This window comes from Rhynchophorus ferrugineus, unplaced genomic scaffold (assembly GCF_030347505.1).
Source record: "Rhynchophorus ferrugineus isolate W39M unplaced genomic scaffold, kcgeb_rfMv2 rfM5, whole genome shotgun sequence".
NCBI classification, from domain to species: domain Eukaryota; kingdom Metazoa; phylum Arthropoda; class Insecta; order Coleoptera; family Curculionidae; genus Rhynchophorus; species Rhynchophorus ferrugineus.
This window is the reverse complement of record NW_027472584.1, coordinates 26,972,751-26,998,117: the sequence shown is the minus strand read 5'-3', so window position 1 is coordinate 26,998,117 and position 25,367 is coordinate 26,972,751. Positions and strand designations below refer to the sequence as shown.

At 29.7% G+C, this 25,367-nt stretch overlaps 2 protein-coding genes across 2 annotated transcripts in view; both read left to right on the top strand.

Annotated features, from left to right (window-relative positions):
- The first annotated feature begins 1,863 nt into the window (after positions 1-1,863).
- LOC143197449 (protein 60A) lies at positions 1,864-5,576 on the top strand. Its single transcript, XM_076405943.1, has 5 exons — positions 1,864-2,318; positions 2,572-2,775; positions 3,029-3,240; positions 4,901-5,079; positions 5,134-5,576. The coding sequence occupies exons 1-5, from the start codon at positions 1,958-1,960 to the stop codon at positions 5,339-5,341; spliced, it is 1,164 nt and encodes a 387-aa protein (XP_076262058.1). The 5' UTR covers positions 1,864-1,957; the 3' UTR covers positions 5,342-5,576.
- An 830-nt stretch (positions 5,577-6,406) lies between these two features.
- Positions 6,407-25,367, top strand: part of LOC143197444 (tyrosine-protein kinase Dnt) — a 73,867-nt gene continuing 54,906 nt past the window's right edge. The window contains exon 1 of the mRNA XM_076405936.1: positions 6,407-6,584. Coding sequence (XP_076262051.1) covers positions 6,464-6,584 — 121 coding nt within the window. The 5' untranslated portion in view covers positions 6,407-6,463. The remainder of the gene's footprint in view (positions 6,585-25,367) is intronic.

Below are 25,367 nucleotides of genomic sequence, written 5' to 3'. Positions count from 1 at the left end.
ATTTTGTGGATTGTTTAAATATTTTTTTTGAAATTTTGACTTCTGTCGTTTGGTAGTTAAGCAAGTGGAATGAAATTAGGCTCGATGACTTGATTTTGTTTGTTAACTAGAAACCACAGAAATTCTATCGATAATAATTGAATATATTTGTTTTAAATAGATTAATTTTTTTATTGTAAGAGAGCCATTTGAATTTGACTGAAAAAAAACCGTAACGAATATTCTCAAACATCCATTTCATTTTTCATTTCATCCATCCATCACCTTTGCTTTTGAATAAATTTTGTAAAATTATAAACTTATAATAATTTCTGAAATATTTAAATAATTTAATAACCTTAAAAAAACGAATTAGGGTGATTGCCAGAAGCTTCACTGTAGAAAATGTATGTTGTTAGATCCTATAATACTCAACGGTGTTCTTTATAATGCAATAAAATCAAAAATTTCAAACCCTATTTTCTCGCAGATCGAGCTTACGCCCTAAGTTTGTTATCCTTTTCATTTTTAATTTTTGATTTCAGAGGAACCCGCTATGTACACCCTCATAAATAAAATAAAAAGCTTTTCTTATGTAATTGGTTTTTATTTTTACTGTCCAGTTTTATTTGTCCAGTTCCCAAGTTACTAATTGCTAGATCAATATAATACTATTCAGGTCATACCGAAGATCGAGTTGGTATTGATTTTTTTTGTTTTATGTCTGAAATACACTTAACGTATGAACGTATTTTCATTGAACTCCGTTTTTTATAATATATTTTGAAAATCCCGAGGTAAACATTGTATGTATTATGTCGATAAAACCAAAGCAAATGCATGATCCTTAATAAATACGATTATATTGAATTTACGGGATAATATTGGAGAGTTCGAAATCTCCTCGTCATAACCGTAACGTCTTTATCGATGGCAGAACTTAATATTGTTGGGAAATCAATAAGTGAGTCATGAAACATAAATTTTTCCTGTTTTATTAAAAATCGGTCGCTTGTTTGTTCAAATAGCCGCGGGCATAGTGCCATATAATCGTAATTGAGGGTGAAAAGTTTATTAGGCGCATTTATTTTCCTTTTAGAACGGGAATAATAATAAATTTTCCGAGCAGCTACAGCCAAAAAGCTGCCAAGATACAAAAGATGTTGTTTTCGACGTTCTAGAATTATAGGTTAACTTACATTTTTATATCTTCTTAAAATAAGTAAATCCGTAAGGGGATAAAAACATTTTTCAACTTTTTCTATTCACCATGTCAAAGGAACTAATTTAATTTCAAATATAAATAACAAAATTATACGACACATTATAAATATTACGGTATTTGTAGTTGCATAGAGGTAATTACGTCTTGCGCTTTAAATTATTTCAAACTTATTTTAATAATCAGTTCCGATCAAATTTGTCTCTAAACTACGCAGTGAAGAACTACTTTATTTTTACTTGAAATAATAAGACAACGTAACAAATATAATTTTCAGTGTATTATTAGTTGCATAATTGTAATTCTGACTTGCGCTTTATTTTAACTGTTTTAAAAATACTAGAATATGATAATTTTTTGTTTAAGTTCAACATACTTTTTTTTTAATATGTAAGATACTCTTTAGTAATATTTAATATTAATTATTTATTGTGAGTTGCCTAAATTGAAAGATATATTTTTAAAGAAAATATGGGGACGAATGATCATTATAAATCGAAATATCCATTCTATTAATTTAATAAGACATTATAATTAGTTCGTTTGATTTGTATGGTAAAGTATTTTTAAATTGGGCTGGTAACAAATAAATCAGCAGATGGTTTAAATAAAAAATATATGTTGAAAAAACTGTTGACCTGATATGCATCGTGTTTGTTCGTACATTTATTTAGGGGAAAATATCAATAGATCAATACGTCCAATATTTTTAATTCGTAGCTGTTGTCGCATGCTTGTAGTGCATCGATAAACACAATGAACCTTTCAATGTTTTTATTTGGGGTTTTAACAATATTGCCGACACTGTCACACAAAAATCACGAGATCTGCCCAAAGGAAATACAAATTAACCTGACTAGGAAACAAAATGAACAATTACAGTACGGGCTACTTGTCATGTTAGGTGTATCGGGCAAACCAAGCAGATTACCAGAAAAGAAAATGAAATCCAGTTCAAAGTTTCTTCTTGATGTGTATAAATTTTTAAAGGACGATGACGGGAATGAGAATCGCATCAGAAAAAGAAGTGCACTTACATTGAGTGCAGATATACTAGATAAAGTTCACACAAGTGATATTATTGTTAGCTTAAATAACGTGCAAAGAAAATCTAAAGGTTAGTAAAAGTATATAAACATGTTAATTAGAAATAGACAGATATTGTTGGGGTCATTAAAAATACAACATCGGAAACTTAAAGTTTCATCAACTTTTAGTTTAAATTATTAATTAGGATCCTTTAAAACTTTTTGAATAATTAACAGAGTTACATTATTTAATTGATTTAACTGTGTTATCGTATTAACAAAATATTACGTCAGTTATAATTAAAAATTAAAATAAGTAATAATTTTATAATTTTTCATTAGGTAAATATGAAAAATTGGTATTTTCTTTAAAAAATTTCCCGGAAGCTAAGGCTCTTATCGGAGCGGAACTGAGATTGTATCAAGCAGCTAACGCTAAAACTTACAGGTCTCATTCGATGTACCAAATTTCTGTCTATAAACCGTTTGAAACAATAATGGGGCCGATAAAATTGAAAAAGGTTGCCGAAAAAATTACAGCTTCAGGTAAAAGGATGGTTTTCGATATCGATTCACTTTGAATGGAATATCGGATTTTGATTAAGTTGTTTCAAAACAATTTCCTTACAATTAAGTAACTTTTAAAGTAAAACAAACAGTGGCGTAGGGAAGTTCGAAAGAATTTTCTCGGGCTTCTTGTCAAATTAATATGAAGATTATAATATAATTTAAAAAATCTGATATTTTATTTGTGGTGTAGGGAAAATTTGCACGACTACATTTGTTTAGTTTTCCGTAGAATATGTTGGATGGATTTCGATAGATATATCGTATTTATTTCGATTATGGTTGAAAACGAAACGGTCCCTAGAAGAGATTTACATATCGGCGTTTCCATATGGGTTGTCAGAATCAGAGGCGCTTCATTCGTCGTTGATTGGACTTGTTCTTAACTCCGATACAAGCGAGAATCAACCCTTTATTGTGTCTTTTTTACAAAACAACAATACAGTAGGTATTTGTACTGATCTGACCATTTTACAACATTTAATAATTTATAATAACATTATAGTCTAAGAGCTATCAACATTTTTGAGAGAGAATTTCAGATAAGCTGATTTTTTGATATATCATCTCTTTCACTGTCTCGGTCAACACCCGGTCCATCCAGCTGGTGGCAGGGGTTACGTTTACCAGTACGCATCGTACCTGTATAGGTGAAATACTCATTTTTTAAATTAATTAAGAATGGATAATTGGTTTTAATAACATCGATATTTTAGGTCGATATTTCTTCATAAAAATTAAATATATTTCTCTAACATTATAAAAAACCATATAATTTTTGTTTATAAGAAGTTTATTATTTAAATTTTGACTTTTGATAGGCTTAACATCGATATATATCGATATTTTAGGTCGATATTCGTTTGACCGATATATCTATGTATCATTATTATTTTTCGACATTTCTTTAAAAAAATTTAATATATTTCTTTATCGTTATAAAAAACATATAATTTCTGTTTATAAAAAGTTTATTATTTAAATTTTAACTTTTGATTGGTTTAAGCTCGATATATATCGATATTTTAGGTCGATATTTTTTTGACCGATATATCTGTGTATCGTTATTTTTGTTCGTCGATAATTTTCGATACTTCTTCAAAAAAATTAAATATATTTCTTTAACATTATAGATACATATTAATTATACTAAGAGTTTATTAAATATATCCATATATATTGCAAGAAAATATCAAGGTTTTTTTTCTCCGATATTTAAATCGATATTTAAAAAAAATATCGATATCGATATATAGATAATTTTTACACTCTTTGAACATACCTATTTTATTTTCTGGATTTAATCAGTGTTCCTTATTATTTAACAATGGAATTATTTTTTGGCAAATTAATTTTACGTATTTTGATATTCAGTCTATCCAAAGTCGGTGTCAACATACGTCATATCAATTTATGACATCAACTCTGAGTTTTAGTTTATTTTGTCTTTGACCTATAACAAAATTCTAATCTAAATAAAATAATGAAACAAAAATGTTATCTAATATAATTTATTTTGACATTATAGTACATCTAAGAACTCCAGTTAATTATACAACAACAATAGTTTATAGGTTAGAGTTATAATCTCTTATCACTATTATTTTCAGGAATTTTGCATACGTTTGGCAACCGAACGACTTTGACAGGCTCATTCGTTTATGTGTTCGAACTTACCAGACATCATGGTGTCTCTTTTTAACCAGAATAAAATGAGAAGGAAAATATTGTCTGGTTCTAAAACGAATTTACAAATTGCGGCAGGCAATACATTAAACATTTTGATGACGTATGTTTACAGCAACTTTGGATAGACTATAAATAATATCATATAAAAATTACAGCCATACCGAAATAATTTGAATTTGTATTTTTACAAATAAGTAGCGTCTAGCACATTATAAACAATCATACAAATGTCTACCAATGAATTAAATATTTTTTGCACTGGCAAACGCAACCCCTGCTGCCAGCCAGATGGGCTGGGTTTTGACCGAGAATGTAAAAGAGATCAAATGTCAAAAGATTAGCTTACCTGAAATTCTTGTTTTCTCTACGTTGCTAGCTCCCGTACTATTAGTGTGTAAAAAACAATTGATTGCAGGTGAATTTACGTCTTCCCAGACATATCTTGACAACGAAGAACTATGACCTAACGGATATACTCAGCGGAATGGGTGGCATTTGCGAAGTATATCCTTACAAAGTCTCATTCAAGGAACTTATGTGGCATGATTGGATAATAGCACCTGCGGGTTTTACCACCTCGTTTTGTGAAGGGAGGCAGGACGAACTCAATGTTTCCTCGAACGACTTTAATAATATTGTGACTTTCAGATGTAAGTTCCCACTGAAATGGCCTATACAAGCCACCAATCATGCAATAATGCAGAGTTTAATACGTCTAAAGATGCCAGGTACCTTCCCAGAACCCAGATGTGCTCCAACTCACCTGGATCCGCTGACGATCCTTTATCGTGAAGGAGAGAATACTATTTTAAAGAAATACAACGACATGTTGGTCAGTGGTTGTAGTTGTCAATGATATTTCAAGTTGAATGAACAATTTTGCGAAAGCAAGAAAATTGATTTTATTTTACTTGAAATAATTGAGAAAACAAATTTATTTAAATAATATTGATATTGATAAGTCTTGGAGTAATATATTATGTTGGTTTTACAAGAAACTCTTAATAAAATTGAATAATTAGTACTACAAACAGTATTGTATGTAAAATTATTTATAGTAGTAAAAATTATAAATAAATTAATCACTACAGTTTCTTAGTTTTATTGAAAATCAATGTTTTTACATAAAACAATATTTAAATATATTATTTGAATTTAAAATAAAACAAAAGGAAATTAATATAAATTTAATATATATAGAAATACGGTAACGTTGATTATTAACCGCGAGAAATATATAATAATTGTTCAAGTAGGCCGTGTAAAAGTGACATCAACAATAATTGTCGAGTATCTGTGGTTATTTCCGACCTGTTCGAATTCGCTTGTATTTAAGTAAAATTTAATATATAGAAATATAGGAATTTTGATTACCAAATGCGAAAAATAAATAATAATTGTTCAACATCAAATATTAACTATTTGCTGTATTTTGAGTTATCTAAGTTGGTATATGAATAGTAAAAGAAGAAATGCGCGATTAATAATCGTTATAAATCGAAATTTTCATTTTAATTGATTCAATGATATATAAGTGTTTGATTTGTATGATAAACAAGAAGATATTTTTAAATTAAACTATCAATAAAAAAATCTGCAAATATTATAAGATAAAAAATATATTTTGGAATTATATACAACAGTTTTTTTAGTTTTATTGAAAATACATTATTTTTATATATATATATATGTATATAAAATAATATGTAGATATGTTATATGAATTTAAAATAAAATAAAACAAAATTAATATAAATTTAATATATAGAAATACGGGAATGTTGATTGTTAAATGCGAAAAATAAATAATAATTGTTCAAGTAGGCCGTGTAAAAGTGACATCAACAATAATTGTCGAGTATGCGTGGTTATTTCCGACCTGTTCGAATGCGCTTGTATTTATAACGCTCTATCCGTCTCGACGCCGAGGACGCTCTACACTCAGTGCTGCCCCAATAACGACGCTGAATGTATCAAAATGTGGTTTAGATTGCTGATCTTGTCGCTGTTCTCGACAACGCTGTTGCTGTTCCAAAGCGAAAAAGCACGTGCTCATTTAAATTTTTTCATTACGGAAGAAGAAATGGCCCGGCTACTGGGTGAGTGCCACATATCCCTATTATACGCGATTGTTCTTTTGTTTTATCCTCGTTTGACATTTAACAACGAATTTCACTCATATACGCGACGAACGAACTTTCGGAAATTGTTTCGTTCGAGTTTAATTCAATTATCCAGGTAGAACGGTATTCTAGCGAATGAAAGTTTCTGATACTAACACGGCAATCGCTGTTGTTTAAATTAAGGAGCAAATTACGAAAAAAAAATAAAAGAAAAAAAAAACGTTTCGAATATGTAACCGAATTGGTTGGATCAAAGTTTTGATGTAGTGCAACTTTACAAGAAGTTTATTCGTTCGCGAAAAAAATGTTTTAACGATATCAGAACTTTAGATAGTTACATTTTATGTTGAGGTTTTTTAATATAATGAGTTAGTTAAAAAGTTTACCGCCTCTTACATTCAGTTTTAACAAGATGATACTTCAATAAGGTACGTTGGCTTGTAAAAATATCTTTTTTTTTTCATTACATATTTAAGTCTTTTTAACTGCTTCTTATTTGAAACTAAATTAATTAATGTGTCTTGGAGATTCGATGTTATTGTTTTTTTAAAAATAATGATTGACATAAATATAATTGATTTTTAGATTTACATAAAGCTTGATATTAAATGAAAATTGGTTTTCTATAAACTATACACTTTAGTTCAGTTAATATATTTTTAAAAGATATAAGGCTAAAAGTAAAATATATTCAATTTAATTTAGCGTGGTATTAGGAATATGTATATATAAAATATTGATTATTCGTAATATATGTTCTTGACAATACTCAATAGATAAATAAAATAATAAATTTCAATTGATGATATTGAAACTGAAACAAAAAAAGACACTGTTCGCCGAAAAACATTTTCTCTGTTTTAAAATGTCTTAGTCACGCAATTTTATCATTAGAATAAATCCAATGGTTCTAAGTGTGGGAAATGATAATTCTTTGATATTAAAAAGTAAAGGAGATGATCTCTAAGGAGCAAAAAACACCTGTTTCCAGCTTTTTATATCGTCTGCGAGCTAATATTTCTTTCCTTTTTCTTGGTTTCCCGACTCTACATAAATAAATATTAAATAGTTACAAAAGATGAGTTAATTACCGTCTCGGATCTTCACCGGTCCCCGGGGTAACAGAAATTTGCCACTCCCTTGCATGTTGTAACGTATTCCGAGATTTATTACTGAAAAAGAAGCTGGAAATTGTGTTCATTGAACGCAAATACCAAAGATATACAGTCTTGGATTTTCCGAGGTATATAACAAATGTATTCAGTGGCAAATGAGACATTCTTGCCAGTCAATCTTTATTTTTTAAAAGGAACAGCTCTTAAGAATTCCGTAAAAGAAAAACTGTTATATATATATATATATATATATATATACATGTTTTATTTTCCTTTTATTGGACATCCTTTCCTTCCCAATAATTTCGTATCGTAACTAAACTCTGAATAGCTATTGGTGTTTCCTTTTTGGACGATTATTCCTTGTGGTCACGGTGTTTTTCTTGTTCGCATCCCAGATTATATAACGTTTACTGCCATGTCTCTGTAACCCTCTTAATAATCTATTTTAACCAAAAAATTCCGGTTCTAGCCCGTTTTCTGGTATATATTATCGGTTCCTATATATCAATATATGTATAGATGAGAAAATATTATAACTTAACTTATCGAATATTAGTTTACTGATAATTAGACAAGAGAAACTTATTGAAAGCGGTTAGAGGCATAGTTTATACTCTATATCTTCGTATATTAACTAAGAGATCGAACTGAAATTTATGTAATGAAGGTTAAGAGCCTTTGTTAGGTTGTGAAAGCACCAGATTCGAAAGTTTTCAGATTCAGCGCACATCGCGTTCTTTAACTTTTTAATATCATTATTAAACTTAGTTTCCACTAGATCTCTTTTTGTCTCCGAACTTAGGCCACCTTGTAAAATAACGCCGATTTCTTTGTTGTTTCCCCGAAAGTTGCTCTTAAGGAAAGACCACGGGATGACGTTTGAATTTGACGTTTTGAATTAATCATTTATTTCGGCTTTTACCGTATTCCGCTGACGGTAATATTCTGGATGATGTATTTGTTTTCAGAAAGATGTTTAAATAATATAATAAAATTATTATTGATCGAGAAAATCCAGTGAATGAAAAGCAATTAAATAAAATATAAACTGCTGAAAAATGCTCTCTATTCGCCAGACCTAGCTCCGTCTGATTTCTGTTTGTATGTTGATGTCTGTCGCATCGGGTACGTTTGTAACCCTTACTTGTTTCACTTTTCGATCGAAGTGCGAACAAAAATATTTTTCAGAGCGTTGAAATGTTTGAATTTGTAGCGAGTAAATCGCATTTGGGGGCACTTTTGCTTTTTTATTTCAATTTGCACGAAAAGGTGGCTGAACGTCATCGACTACTGTATCAAGCTTTTGGCAATCATGCTTCATCGGTTCGTGAACACTGGTTTCACACACTCACAACGCTGACCACATAGGGCAAAACTTGTGAAAACACAATTGGAGATATTAAAATGGAAAGTTATGCTCCACCCGCCGTATTCGCCAGACCTAGCTCCTTCCGATTATTACTGGTTCCGACATATGAGTTGTCAAATGGGTCGATTTCTAGATAACGTCAAAGGATACATCGTTCTTCCGAGACGGAATCCGTAAATTGACTGAAAGCTGGGAACACTTAGTAGAAAAATAATAAAATATTTTTAACAAAAAAATTGAACCGACTTCAAGAAGTAAATAAGGAACTCACTAAAAATTAAAAAAGAATCAAACTTAGATTTTTAACACAAAAAAACATTTTAAAATAAAATATGTACATAATAATCGTCGTAACTAAACTAAATAAAAATAATCAAGAACCTTATTTAACCTATCTACTACAGGTATTTTTTCTATTTAGTGTTAGATATTTATTTAATAAATTACCCAGTTATTTTATTTAACCTTACAATGGTACAAAGGTAGCCAAGTAAAGATGCAGCACGTATGAGGAAAAATAGAAATAAAGAAACAATTATTGAAAATAAGAAGCGTTTTAGGAGACGGGGTCCACTACCTAGCCTAGGTGATTTGACAAATGCTCTAATTAAACAACAGAAAGTTATTGTCCCCGCCGAGAGTCGAACCCGCGACCTAGGTTTGGGAGCTAAACGCTTTAGCCATTACGCTATAAAAGCAACTGTCAACAATATTTCTACGAGATCTTATACACTATAGTTAGTGCTTAAAAAGCAAACCGAATGGCTTTTAGAGTGAACGACTTCCGATTTTTCGTCATATCAACTTAGCAATAACGTTATGCACCAATATCTGATTATTTTATATAGAAAATATGTGAAAACTTTGTACTACCTTTAAAACTAATTTATAGGCTTAATATGTAGCTATGATAATGAAATGAATGTAAAATATTACCTACTATTGTAAAAAGATATTTTTCTCGGTAAAAAATATAATATATGGACCGTGTTTCTCTTGCCTGTTTTGTACATGTTTTTATCCGAGACTATTACTGACATATTTCGTTTGTGAAAAATAATGTAACCTTGTAGTTAACTTTAGCGGGTGTAATATCGAACAAAATAAAAAAAATCAGAGAGAAAAGATAAAAGAAGGCAAATGGCTTTTACCGAAGTTAATGGAAAGGTACAAAAAAAATGTATTTATAAATGTGCCAGTTCGTAGTTTAGAAATTACACATTAACCAGGTTTTCTGAAAGTGGCAAAAGACGGTCCTCCGTGTTCGTTAATTGTAGCTCGTGGCATTTCACAAAGCTTGAGATATTCTTGTACCCAATTTGGATCTTAACGGGCTAGTTGGGAAAGAGATTGCCATTTGGCCAATTTTAATGAGTTGTTTTCTATTTCCCTTTATCTTGTTCAACTCCGTGCAAATTGATATGTTCATTTTGGCAGCTTCCCGTTACTATGGGCGCCATTTCAATTTTGTTTTTGGGGAGAAAGGAAGCAAACACATTACCTTTTTTTCCTTCTTTTTTGGAGTTTCACCATTTTAATATGTTTATAAATTATTTATCGGAAGGTTATTTTTTATATCTTTGATATTCCCCACAAGAAAGCTGTTTTTAATACAAATTACATTACGTTACACCCACTTGTGATCAGTAAGTAGTAGTTAAAATAATATTGTAAATAAATAAATAGATTTAAGTATGTATTAAGCTAAATTGTGTGTATGTTTCTGTTTATTTTTATTTAGTTATTACAACGATTATTATGTACATATTTTATTTTAAAACGTTTTTTTTTTGTGTTAAAAATCTAAGTTTGATTATTTTTAAATTTTTAGTGAGTTCCTTACTTAGTCGTATTTTAGGTTCAATTTTTTTTGTTAAAAATATTTTATTTGAAAATCAACGGAGATCCAATATATTTTCCCTCAATGTTTGTTAAACAAAACACGAAATACAATATTCTAATCGCCTCGGTAGTTTTCTATTCGTCCCAAGAAAATACTTAAATATTTATTTAAAAAAATTGATGTAGTGGAACCTTTCCTATTATTGTGAGAGCGAACAAAGGGACAACTCTGCAGGGACAAAATCTGTATATAGTGGGAAATCAACAACAAATGTTTTATTTGCAACCGTAGGCATTCGAGAAAACAAATTTATCTAAAATCAGCCTGTCCGATGGCGTCTTACTCTTAAACGTTAAAACATCTAGAAACGGACAGAAACGACAAAGCAGGAATTCCTATTAACTGCTGACTGACAATGTGACAATTATTTTATATTTGCTGGAGAGAAAATAAAACGCGATGTATTTTCCATGAATATAACACCTAAAAAAACTTTTATAAAAATACGGACAGGTGTTTCATATTAAATTCCTTCCTTATCAGTTATAATTAATAACATTATTCTTTAAATCCTACATACTCCTTAACATTTCAAGATTAACGATATATTTGATTTTAATTTACTTCAATATCATTTTAAATATTTTTTTTATTAAGAAAATATTACTATTCCAACACCTGATATTTTGTGACAGATTCTTTATAATTCTATTTCCATGAAATATAATGGTACTTGCCAATGATGCAAATAATGATACAAATTTTATCGGATAAAAATACGTCTGCTTGTCAAAGGCAAAAAAAGAATACATTGCTGTATCATTTTAAATTCATTCTTTAACATTTTTAATTAATATTATTATTTCTTAAATCCTAATAAAGTAGTTAAGAATGAACAACATATTTGATTATAATTTATTTCAATATCATTTTAAATATTTTTATATCAGAGGAGAATACTATTCCAACACCTGATATTTTGTGACATATTTTTTATATTTCTATTTCCATGAAATATAATAGTAATTGCCAATTTGATAGACCTTTTTTCGGATAAAAATATATCTGCTTTTGAAAGGGAAAAAATAATACATTGTTATACAATTTTAAATTCATTCCTTACCAATTTTAATTAATATTACTATTTCTTATATCCTATTAAAATACTTAAGGATGAACTAGATATTTAACTATAATCTACTTCAATACCATTTTAAATATCTTTCCGCCGGCTTGGTTGGCGCAGTGGTAAAGGCGACAGGACGGGCCACCTACTTTTGCGATAATCGCGGGTTCGAATCCTGCTGGGGCATGGTCGTAAATTTATGTTTGTGATTGTCCTAGGCAAGAGTGTATAATCTGACAAGGAAAATGTTCCTAGTCACGCCAGTAACCAGGCTGGGTAAGACCGGATGTCTTCTGAGATTATTTCTAAGTTGGTTACTCGCCAGGCGGGAGGCTTAATGCCGAGGACCGTGGTTCAGAGGCCACATTAGACTGTAGGTCCAGTCCAGATAAAGCCCCATTGGTAAAAGGGATACTTTAATATATAAAAAAATATATTTCCATGTACATTATATTTTTAAATAGGAATATTTTTTGTATTATTGTTTTCATCAAGTATAATAGCAATTGCCAGTTTGATACAAACTTCTGTCGATAATATGAAATTGTAATCGTGCGTGTATATAGAGAACTATTTTCTACAGAATGTAGGTTCATGTGCAACTTGATAAAATGGAACATGTAAATTACTGAAATGATTACTTTTTGCTTGTTCGCTGTTAACTAACGTATATTATGTATCTGGTAAAACTCTAATAACGTCATAAATAAAACCTTCTGTATGTAGAACGTTCCCGTTGTATAATCAGCTTTTTTAAAATTCATTATTGCTTCTAAAAACGTTCATTTAGTCCCATTGTTTCGATTTTGAAAACATGCTTTTGTTGCTCAATATATGAATCAATATAATAATTAAATTTCAAACTGATTTTCATGTATTCACAACTTTATTTAGTAGACATTTTTAAATAATTTTAGATATAATAGGTATTTAAATAGGTTAATAAACAGGTTTTTGTTGTTTATGGAATTGGTTTTGGCGTTAACAAAACTTAAAGCAGATTATTATCTCTATAACAGGTTAATTGAAAAGTTCCCGGCCTACCATAGTAAAACACATTTTTTTTTGAAAAATTAGTTTTTCTTATTCAACATAATTCTATTCAAGGGTGATACACTGATTATAGCGACCCTCCAACTTTTCGATACCGTTTTTGTAGTACGATTTGTACTTTGCTTCAAAATAGGCCTCAGTTTCGGCGATCACCTCATCATTCGACGAGAATTTCATCCCAGCGAGTAATCTTTTGAGATCTGAAAACAAGAAACAGTCGCTGGGGGCCAGATCTGGAGAATACGGTGGATGAAAAAGCAATTCGAAGCCCAATTCATGGATTTTTGACACGGTGCATGGTCTTGGTGAAGCAGCACTTTCTTTTTCTTCAATTGCTGCCGTTTTCGACGATTTTCTCCCTCAAACGGTGCAATAACGGTATGTAATAGTCGTTGTTGATGGTCCTTCCTTTTTCAAGGTAATCAAAGAAAATTATTCCATGCGCATCCTAAAATACAGACGCCATAAGCTTGCCAGTCGACTGTTTCGTTTTCCCGCGCTTTGGAGCGGGTTCATCGTATGCACTCCACTCGGATGACTGTCGGATTGGACTTCGGAGTGAAATGATGGAGCCATATTTCATCCTTTGTCACATATCGACGCAAAAACTCGGGTTTATCACGTTTGATCATCTCCAAACATTGCTCGCGCGGCACCCACTTTGCACAGAGCTTTCTTATACCCAAATATTCGTGAATGATATAATGTACACGTTCAATTGATATATTTAAAGTGTCTGCTATTTCATTAAGTTTCAATTTACGGTTATTCAAAATCATTTTGTGGATTTTTTAAATGTTTTCGTCGGTAACAACCTTTTTGGGCGTCCACTGCGTTCACCGTCTTCGGTGCTCATTTCACCACGTCTAAGCTTAACATACCAATCCTTGATGGTTGATTTTCCTGGGGCAGTGTGTGAAAGTTGGACACCAAGCCTAGTTTTTGCTTCAATTTTTTTTTTGAGGCTTAGGGCTAAGTAAAAAATATATGGATTTAATTCTAGTAGCGCCATCTATGTGCCAGGGGACATTTCAATTGATCTGTTATAACTCAGTTAAGTTCAAATAATACACAATTTATTTTCGTAAATAGATAAAATACAATACTATTTAATAGATAACAATTTGTTTTTCACGGCTAACTAGATTAATTATGACTCTTGCATAGCGTTTCTCTCATCCCTGAACTCTTTTATTCTAATAAAATTATGTTCTGTTGGTTTAACTCTGCGCGTAAATGAAAAAATACATAGACGAGATCAAAACGTATGAAAAAATGATAAAAACGATCGGGAGTTTAAAGCGGTAGAGGTCGAAAATGATTTAAAATAACTTCTGCCTGATGAATATACTACGAAAAAGGTATAATTTGTCTGGCAAAGTATATTTATGTCTGCATTTTATTTCCGGGATAATTTTCGAATAAACTTGGGATGTATTTAAAATCCACTGAACAAAATCGGAACCGTTCTTTATTTCCATTTTTCTGATTTTCGTTGAATATTATGCCGAATTACTAGTCGTTATTATTTTAAATTGAAATTTTCACCGTATTCTTTATGATTATATTCCTCCAACTTGTTTTTTATTTATCCGTTTTGCCTGTAAATTATTCTAAAATTATGCGGGATTCTTTTTGAATATATCGTCAAGGAAAAAAAAAGGAACTACAAAAAAATATATATTTGGCGGTTTTTTTTGGCAGTCTTCCTTTCCATCTTTCTCTCTCTCTCTCTCTCTCTCTCTTTCTCTCTCTCCTTCAGAGGGTTTCAATATATTTCAATTAAAACCTGACAAGAACAAGTTACTTTTGCTTAATCCCAAAGTCAATTTTTCTTATATAAATATGGAAACGTTATTGCCAAAAAGCACGCGGCATTTTTTTCCCGAATCTCGTTACGAATCGAATATTCTTAATTGAAGAAAAATGTTTGGTGACATTTTTTGTTTATCTTTAAAGACACTTTCGGTCCGTAGATTTTATTTTTATTCGAGATCGAATAAATATCATTTATTTTTTTGCCATTGAAAAATGTGCCCGGGTATTACCTTGATTTTTATTGAATTTCCATGTTATTTTGAAGGATCGAATATCTTTCGTACTCGGCGTGCCACATGTAATTTAATATTGAAATTAATTAATATTTCGTTCGATTTTTAATATTTTCTAGCGTTTTATGTTTTTGATATTCGTATGTAATATGAAATACCAGATATATTTTGGTTTGACTCGATGATACGATCGAAATATACGCTAAGCGAAATTCTTCACATTTAAACCTTTACGTTTGGTTCTCTCGAATCAGATATGTAAAGTACTACAAAAATATGTATACAATAACATGTTTGATAATATTTATTTTGAAGATAGAATACAATTTATTTATGGATATATCTATATATAAAGTATACTACCAAGCAGTCAGGTTAGATATGTCATGTCAAGTGAATAATATCAAGGGTAGCTGCGATAATATCAACTCCTAATTCTTAATAGATCTGCTGTTTAAAAATTTAATTTATACTAATTCCACTTACTACTGTTTTCTACGAAAAATATGTATTTTCAACCATATTAAAATAAAAATATGTTAAGATATATAATATTTATTTCTGTAAATATTAAAAATATAATACCGAACAGTCAAGTTAGATATGTCATGTCAATTGAGTAATATCAAGGGTAGCTGCGATAATTTCAACTCCTAATTCTTAATAGACCTGCTGTTTAAAAATTTAATTTGTACTAATTCCACTTACTACTGTTTTCTATGAAAAATATATATTTTCGACCATATTAAAATAAAAATATGTTTGATAAAATTTATTTTGAAAATATGATAATATTTATTTCTGTAAATATTAAAAATATAATACCGAACAGTCAAGTTAGATATGTCATGTCAATTGAGTAATATCAAGGGTAGCTGCGATAATTTCAACTCCTAATTCTTAATAGCCGTGCTGTTTAAAAATTTAATTTGTACTAATTTCACTTACTACTGTTTTCTATGAAAAATATATATTTTCGACCATATTAAAATAAAAATATGTTTGATAAAATTTATTTTGAAAATATGATAATATTTATTTCTGTAAATATTAAAAATATAATACCGAACAGTCAAGTTACATATGTCATGTCAATTGAGTAATATCAAGGGTAGCTGCGATAATTTCAACTCCTAATTCTTAATAGATCTGCTGTTTAAAAATTTAATTTGTACTAATTTCACTTACTACTGTTTCTATGAAAAATATATATTTTCGACCATATTAAAATAAAAATATGTTTGATAAAATTTATTTTGAAAATATGATAATATTTATTTCTGTAAATATTAAAAATATAATACCGAACAGTCAAGTTACATATGTCATGTCAATTGAGTAATATCAAGGGTAGCTGCGATAATTTCAACTTCTAATTCTTAATAGCCGTGCTGTTTAAAAATTTAATTTGTACTAATTTCACTTACTACTGTTTTCTATGAAAAATATGTATTTTCGACCATATTAAAATAAAAATATGTTTGATAAAATTTATTTTGGAAATATGATAATATTTATTTCTGTAAATATTAAAAATATAATACCGAACAGTCAAGTTACATATGTCATGTCAATTGAGTAATATCAAGGGTAGCTGCGATAATTTCAACTCCTAATTCTTAATAGATCTGCTGTTTAAAAATTTAATTTGTACTAATTTCACTTACTACTGTTTCTATGAAAAATATATATTTTCGACCATATTAAAATAAAAATATGTTTGATAAAATTTATTTTGAAAATATGATAATATTTATTTCTGTAAATATTAAAAATATAATACCGAACAGTCAAGTTACATATGTCATGTCAATTGAGTAATATCAAGGGTAGCTGCGATAATTTCAACTCCTAATTCTTAATAGATCTGCTGTTTAAAAATTTAATTTGTACTAATTTCACTTACTACTGTTTCTATGAAAAATATATATTTTCGACCACATTAAAATAAAAATATGTTTGATAAAATTTATTTTGAAAATATGATAATATTTATTTCAGTAAATATTAAAAATATAATACCGAACAGTCAAGTTACATATGTCATGTCAATTGAGTAATATCAAGGGTAGCTGCGATAATTTCAACTTCTAATTCTTAATAGCCGTGCTGTTTAAAAATTTAATTTGTACTAATTTCACTTACTACTGTTTTCTATGAAAAATATATATTTTCGACCATATTAAAATAAAAATATGTTTGATAAAATTTATTTTGAAAATATGATAATATTTATTTCTGTAAATATTAAAAATATAATACCGAACAGTCAAGTTACATATGTCATGTCAATTGAGTAATATCAAGGGTAGCTGCGATAATTTCAACTCCTAATTCTTAATAGATCTGCTGTTTAAAAATTTAATTTGTACTAATTCCACTTACTACTGTTTTCTACGAAAAATATATATTTTCAACCATATTAAAATAAAAATATGTTTGATAAAATTTATTTTGATAATAGAATAATATTTATTTCTGTAAATATTAAAAATATAATACCGAACAGTCAAGTTACATATGTCATGTCAATTGAGTAATATCAAGGGTAGCTGCGATAATTTCAACTTCTAATTCTTAATAGACCTGCTATTTAAAAATTTAATTTGTACTTATTACACTTACTACTGTTTTCTGTGAAAAAAATATATTTTCGACCATATTAAAATAAAAATATACTTGATAAAATATATTTTGAAGATAGAATAAAATTTATTTATGAAAATATCAAAAATATAATACCGAACAGTCATTTATAGCACGGCTGGGAATAAGCCCCATTCTACTAAATTACACTTCTCTTTTCTAATAAATCATAACATTGACAGTTTACCTAAAAAACATTAACAAGGGCTTATCATAACAGTACACTATAAAAATAATAAAGTTAAATGAGTATATTCGGTAATAATTTAACAATGGGTAAGAGTATTTTGATTTTTGACATTAATATCGCTCATAATTAAGTTATATTGTGTCTAATTTTTTTTTGTAGCCGTCACTTTAGTATAAATTTCAGTGTAAAGTATTGTGTGTAAAATATCGTCGTATATCGTGATAATTTACTGTAACTTTATAACCTAGTTTAACATCATTAATTAAATATTTTAAAGTTAAACACAGTTTTGATGTTGTTTGAGCATAGATATTTAAACAATAGCATTGTAAGTATTCACAAGTATTTTGCTTATTTATTTAAGTTTAAAATAATGAGTTACTTAAGGGGTAGAATGCTATTGGTTGATAATAAACATTTATAAAAATATATAGGTTTAGGTAGGTATTAAGCTAAATTGTTTGTATATAGTAGAATAAAATATACGTGTAGTAGATAGGTTAAATATGGTTTTTCTTTATTTTTATTTAGTCATTACAACGATTATTAGGTACATATTTCATTTTAAAATGTTTTCTTTTGTGTTACAAATCTAAGTTTGATTCTTTTTTAATTTTTAGTGAGTTCAGTTTGAGAGCTAAACTCGGATCATTAGTTTGTGGATTATAGCATTTTGAGTGAAGCAACTTTTGTTATTGTGAAAAAAATGGATAAAAAGGAATTTCGTTTGTTGATAAAATATTTCTTTTTGAAGGGAAAAATACAGTTGTAGCAAAAACTTGACTTGATGCCGAGTTTCCGGACACTGCATCAGGATAATCAACCATCAAGAATTGGTATGCTAAGTTTAGATGTGGTAAAATGAGAATCGTAGACGGTGAACGCAGTGGACGCTCAAAAGAGGTTGTTACTGATGAAAACATTTAAAAAATCCACAAAATGATTTTGAGTGACCGTAAATTGAAATTGAATGAAATAGCAGACACTCTAAATATATCAACTGAACGTGTACATCATATCATTTACGAATATTTGTTTATGAGAAAGCTCTGTGCAAAGTGGGTGCCGCGCGAGCTCATTTTTGACCAAAAACAATGACGAGTTGATAATTCGGATAAAACCCGAGTTTTGCGTCGATATATGACAATGGATGAAACACGGGCTTCATCATTTCACTCCGAAGTCAAATCAACAGTCATCCGAGTGGACTGCACACGATGAACCCGCTCCAAAGCTTGGGAAAACGCAACAGTCGGCTGGCAGGGTTGTGGCGTCTGTATATTGGGATGCCCATGAAGTAATTTTCATTGACTACCTTGAAAAAGGAAGGACCATCAACAGCGAGTATTACATAGCTTTATTGGACCGTTGGAAAGACGAAATCGCCAAAAAATGCCCGCATTTGAAGAAAAAGAAAGTGCTGCTTCACCAATACAATACACCGTGTCACAAGTTAGTAAAAACGATGACAAAAATCCATGAAATAGACTTCGAATTTCTTCCTCATCCACCGTATTCTCCAGATCTGGTCCCCAGCAATTATTTCCTGTTCTCAGATCTCAAAAGAATACTCGCTGGGAAGAAATTTTCGTCGAACGAATAGGTTTTTTTTATAACATCTTTATTAGGTACGCATAGTACAATCTTAATTTACAATTAATTTATTACTACTTTTCCTATGTACTTGGATTAATTAACAAGCAAGACGAGTGCGAAAAAATACATCAGTATGTATTCCTCAATTATAAAATTATAATTATTTATTAATTATTAACTTATAGCTATAGTTTACACTACTAATACACACTAAATGTTTACACAAGTTCGTATGGTTTTGTTCGTTTCAATCTCCTGACATCCTGCGCGCTGTCCAGCAGTTGTGTTTTTTCCACGTTAGTATGATTAGTAATCTTCTTTCGTGTTTCAAGGCCAAATCTTGGATAACTTCGCAAATCCATTTGATTTCCAGGTCATTGTGCAGTTCTTCATTAGTTACATAGCGATAGGCATTGGTTTTGACAGCGTTGATTTGACTAGTTGATTTGAATTTTAGTGCAACCCCATATTTGCACCCCATAGGTCCAAATTGGCTTTATAATTGTATTATAGATCAACCTCTTTGATTTTAGATCAAGTCGAGTGTATCTTCCGACTAACCAGTATAGTTGTTTTATTTTGGTTCTAATATGTTTTGCTTTTTGTCTAACGTGATGCACGAATAGGTGATCGCCGAAACTGAGGCCTATTTTGAAGCGAAGGACTTTTCGGTTTAACTGTAATGATATAGTTTGTGCTTAAAAAGCAAACTGAATGGCTTTTGCAATGAACGACTTCCGATTTTAGTTACATCAGCTCGGCAATAACAGATATATGATTATTTTAGATAAAAAATATGTGGGAACATTGTACGTGCCTTTGAAATTTTAGCGTTTACCTCGATTTCCCCCCATTCCCCCCACAGATCCTGATTATTTTCCAATGGGACTACCTCGAAGGTGCACTCTTTCGAATAAAAAAGGAATCTTGAAAATCGGTCCACAATTGACGGAGGAATCGGCGAACATATATTAACAGAAATATACAGCCGAACCTAGAACCTCCTCCTTTTTTGAAGTCGGTTAAACATGAAGTTAAGATAAACGAGATGACTAGTCATGTACATTTAATTTAGAATTAATAAAACGTTCGATTATTATGGAAAAAATATTCCTTCAAAGGCGAAGCAAAAGAGAATCGCTTTTAAAAGTCGATTGCGATGACCACTGGTTCGGAAGAAATATTATTAATTTTTACGGTACACTTCCCCTTGAAGTTGTCATTGAAAAATAAAATTTAATTTATAAAGTACCCGTTAATAATTGAATATACGGGCAAAATCATTTTTAATTAAAATTTCGTTAATAACTCCCTCGGGATCCACTTTTGTTCGTAACAGGATATCATAGCCGAAGATTTTTTTCCCGTAAAATTAAATTGTTTATTCGACCGGTTAGGTTCATTGGATTATTCTTCATGAATCGGACCTCGGTTTCATTTATGTCATAACAACTAGCTTATTTAAAGGAAAATAAGCTCGTTACGATTGTTTTCTACATAATTCAAACTAGATATAGGGTCTATTCAATTTTTTTTGTACATACGTCATCAAGATGTTTAATGTATTGCCTGCCGCAATTTGTAAATTCATTTTGGAATCAGACAATATTTTCCTTCTCATTTTATTCTAGATTAAAGAGAGATCCAATGCTGTGTGAGTAGTTCGAACGGGTAAACGAATGAGCCTGTCAAACTTGCCCGGTTGTCAGACGTATGCAAAATTATTGAAAGCAATTGTGATAAGAGGTTATAACACTAACCTATAAATTATAGTAGCTCTATAATTAACTGTAGTTATTAGTTGTACTATATTGGTAAAATAAATTATATTTGACAACATTTTTGTTCAAATACTTTATTTAGATTAGAATTTTGTTGTATGTCAAAGCCGAACTGAACTAAAACTCAGAGTTGATCCGGTAACATTGCGACGTTTTGACGTCACAAATTTAGATGACGTATTTACAAAATAACTTTGAATAGACTATATATAACGACTTTTTAAAGGAAATATAGCTGAAAACATTGGTTTGTTGATAGAAATGTCGTGGGTTCCAATCTTTATCTAAGCATAGATGTTAGCATAGATTTTTGCTGTATTACTCAATCTGTTGAAAACATTACTATAAAAAATTAATTTTATTTATTCATATGAATTTCAACAATTGACCAAATGTATAGAGTAATAGCGGTTAATACTGTCCTGAAATGTTCCCGTAGGCTTTTGACCGGGTATGGGATTTGGAACTACGTTTTGGTCGCAAGACAACGCTCTGTGTTTGGTGGAACCAGAGTGGTGTGGTGTATTGCAAACTGTTGAAATCTAGTGAAATAGTTAATAGTAATAGCTAGCAGGAACCATGCATTGATCTAAAACCGTCCAGAATGGACTCGAAGTGATTTTACATCACAATAATGCGCTGCGCCATCTCATAAAGCAAAACTAGTCAAGGAAACGTTCAAACCATTTGAATGGGACATACTATTGTACCCGCCGTATTTTCCAGACTTTACCCCTCCCGACTATCAACTATTCGCATTAATGGAACAAACGCTTCCAGAGAAACACTTCGAAGAAGTTAGAAAACTACAGTTTTTTTTAGGATGGCCCCCATAAGTTGCGTAAAATGTGAACAAAACCTATAAAATCAAACGGCAAATACTTCGAATAAATAGATTTTTCCAATTTCTTGAAAATTACGTAGTTTTTTTTCCGAAAACATCGGTAATGACTTTCCGGTAGACCTGGTAGTTGAATGGAAGTTTGTATTTTGAAGCAAATATAACAGAACAGTAGTAGAAAATTAAGATTGTACTAAGCATATCTACTATAAGATATAATTAGTTAAAAAAATTCATATAAACAAAGTGAATCATTCTTTTTAAGAATTTCCAGAATACTGATTAATTTTAAATAAGTTATTTTCAAACTAATGATATGTTTTACAGACCGAACATGAAAAATAAAACACTATCTTAACGTTTGCCAAAGCGAGTGCCGAGAAGATATAGAAAGACCTCGAGGGATTTTTTTTTATTACTTTATCGGTCCAAATATGTTTACTTTTCATACATTTTTCATATGGATATAAATTGCATACAACGAAGATGCCCTACGTTCGTTCTCACTGTTTATTCTCGAACCCATTTCTATCTAAATGCTTTTTTAGATTTCATCTAAACTTTACTCGCAATAATTTCTCAATTTATTAAAATAACGTCTTTGTAATAGATAAATAAATACCTGCTGTCCTAAAAAAAGAGAAGTCATAGAAATTTTAATTCTAATAGTTAGTTAATAGTTTTAAACCAGAATGCAAATGTTTTGGAGCCAATCGTCAAACTGTTGAATTGAAACTTTTATTTGCATTTTGAGTATGACCGGCTAAATATCTCTCGATAAATCTTCATTTTCACTTTCTTCCTCTTTTTTTTTCTTTTCTTCTTCTTTTTTCACTTTTTCTTCCTCTTTTGCATTTCAACTACAGTTATTTGACTGTCGATTTGTATACCGATTACCGTGAAATGATCTGTTACAAGGTCTAGTACTGTGGCTTGAACCACTATGCTCGTTTTTCGGATACGAAGACATTTTTTTGTATAAATAAAACGCATCCAATGCAAGTTCAGTTACAAACTGATTTTAAAATGCAAATAACTTTGCTGTGTCATTAATACTTCTGTACATTTATATTCAAAACGTCTATTTTTGAAAGAAACAAAGAATTCTTCCAATACCGTCCGGTACTACATCACGCACTCCACCCATTATATCGGAGGACGCCTACAACACTTGTAACTATTAAATGGTTTGCAATTTTAGTATATTAGAGTATATTCTTCAATAGTTGTACTATCGAATAATGAAACAAAAAAAAAGAATTTTTTGAAGCCTCTACACATATTTCCACACTTAACGTTTATTTTGAAATGTCACATTTGTTACTGTTTTATACAAAATATATATATTTTTAACCATATTATAATAAAATATCAGTCAGATTAGATATGTGATGTAAATAGAATAATATCAAGGGTAGCTGCAATTATTCCAACCTCTAATTCTTAGTAGGCTTGCTGTTTAAAAACTTAATTTATAGTAATAGTTTTAAATGTTATATTTATCATTGTTTTCTACGAAAAATATATAAATTCAATCATATTAAAATAAAAATATGGTTGACAAAATTTATTTTGAAAATAAAATAATATTTATTTCTGTAAATATTAAAAATATAATACCGAACAGTCAGATTAGATATGTCATGTCAATAGAGTAATATCAAGGGTAGCTGCGATAATTCCAACTCCTAATTCTTAACAGACCTGCTGTTTAAAAATTTAATATGTAGTAATGTTTTAAAATGTTACATTTATTACAGGTTTTTATGAAAAATATATATTTTCGACCAAATTAAAATAAAAAACTGTTTGATAAATATAATAAAATTTATGCATATTAGTGTTAAGCTATTATTATTTAGAATAATTGATAAATTATTTTATATCCAAAACCTCTATTCTTCAAAGAAACAAAGAATACATATATTTGGAAAGGAATTCTTCCATATATTTGGAATTTTACTTTCAAATTTTCTGAGTATATTCTTGAATAGTTGTACTATCGATTAATGAAACAAAAAATTAAAACTTTTGAAGCCTCTACATCTATTTCCCCCCTTTACGTTTATTTTTTGTATATATTTTCAAAATGTTCAATAAATATAGTGTAATACTTCTATAAATCTAGAGTATACGCAGTTTTTCTTGAAAACAGATTGATTAAATAACGATATAGATAATGTCTCCTTTTCGAGGACCCTTTTCAAGATTTCAGATCATTTTCAATAGACACCGACAGACAATTTCATGATATTGTGATTGAAACACGGTTATATATGACATATGAACAATGTATCTCTATGGTGAATTAGAGATAGTTTCGTTGCCATTCTATATAAGAATTTTTAAATTTCCTGTCATATTTAGAGCAAGAATTCGATTTATATTTGGGCCACTGGTGTAAGGAGACTAGTTTAGGTTTTGATATATGCACTTTCCGGGAATTTCCACCGGAAAATAAAACTCTAATAAAAAGAAAACCGCAAAATTTTTACGATTTTATTGGACACGTTTTGTCTTTTTGTGCGTGCCTTGGAATTTTAATAGATTATTTAACCTGAAATGTTACTCTGGAAAGGCTTTATAATGGAATACTCCATTTATTATGTAACAGGTATATAATACTTTTGCACCTTCAAGAAATCGTCTACTTCGAACTAAAAAATCAAAAAAAAAAAATTTGAATGATTTTTTTTTGAATCCGTAAATTTTTTCACTTCTCAAGTAGTTTTATAAGCTTACTATGCCTTATAGTGAAAATAACACAATGTAATCAATACAATACATACTCAAGTATAACATTGTTGTGTCTTTGCTTGTATACCGGACTTTTTTCGGATCGGATTCGATCGGTCGATTCAAACGCACCAACTGTAGTCGCTAGCGATGATTAATTACTTCAAATCCTTCAAAATTTTCTTGTTATTAACCTTATCATTAGATGTGAAATGTTTACCTTTGAATATACCAATCCAGAGACATATATCAGATCCATATTTCACCATCACATTCCTAACATATGTCTATTACTCAAAAATATATTTCCTGTCAGAAAAGTGCATAACATTCAAAAAACATTCATATTTAATGCCATAGTAAAACTTAATTTCTTTCCTAGCACTTGAGAAGTGGCCCAAATCATTAT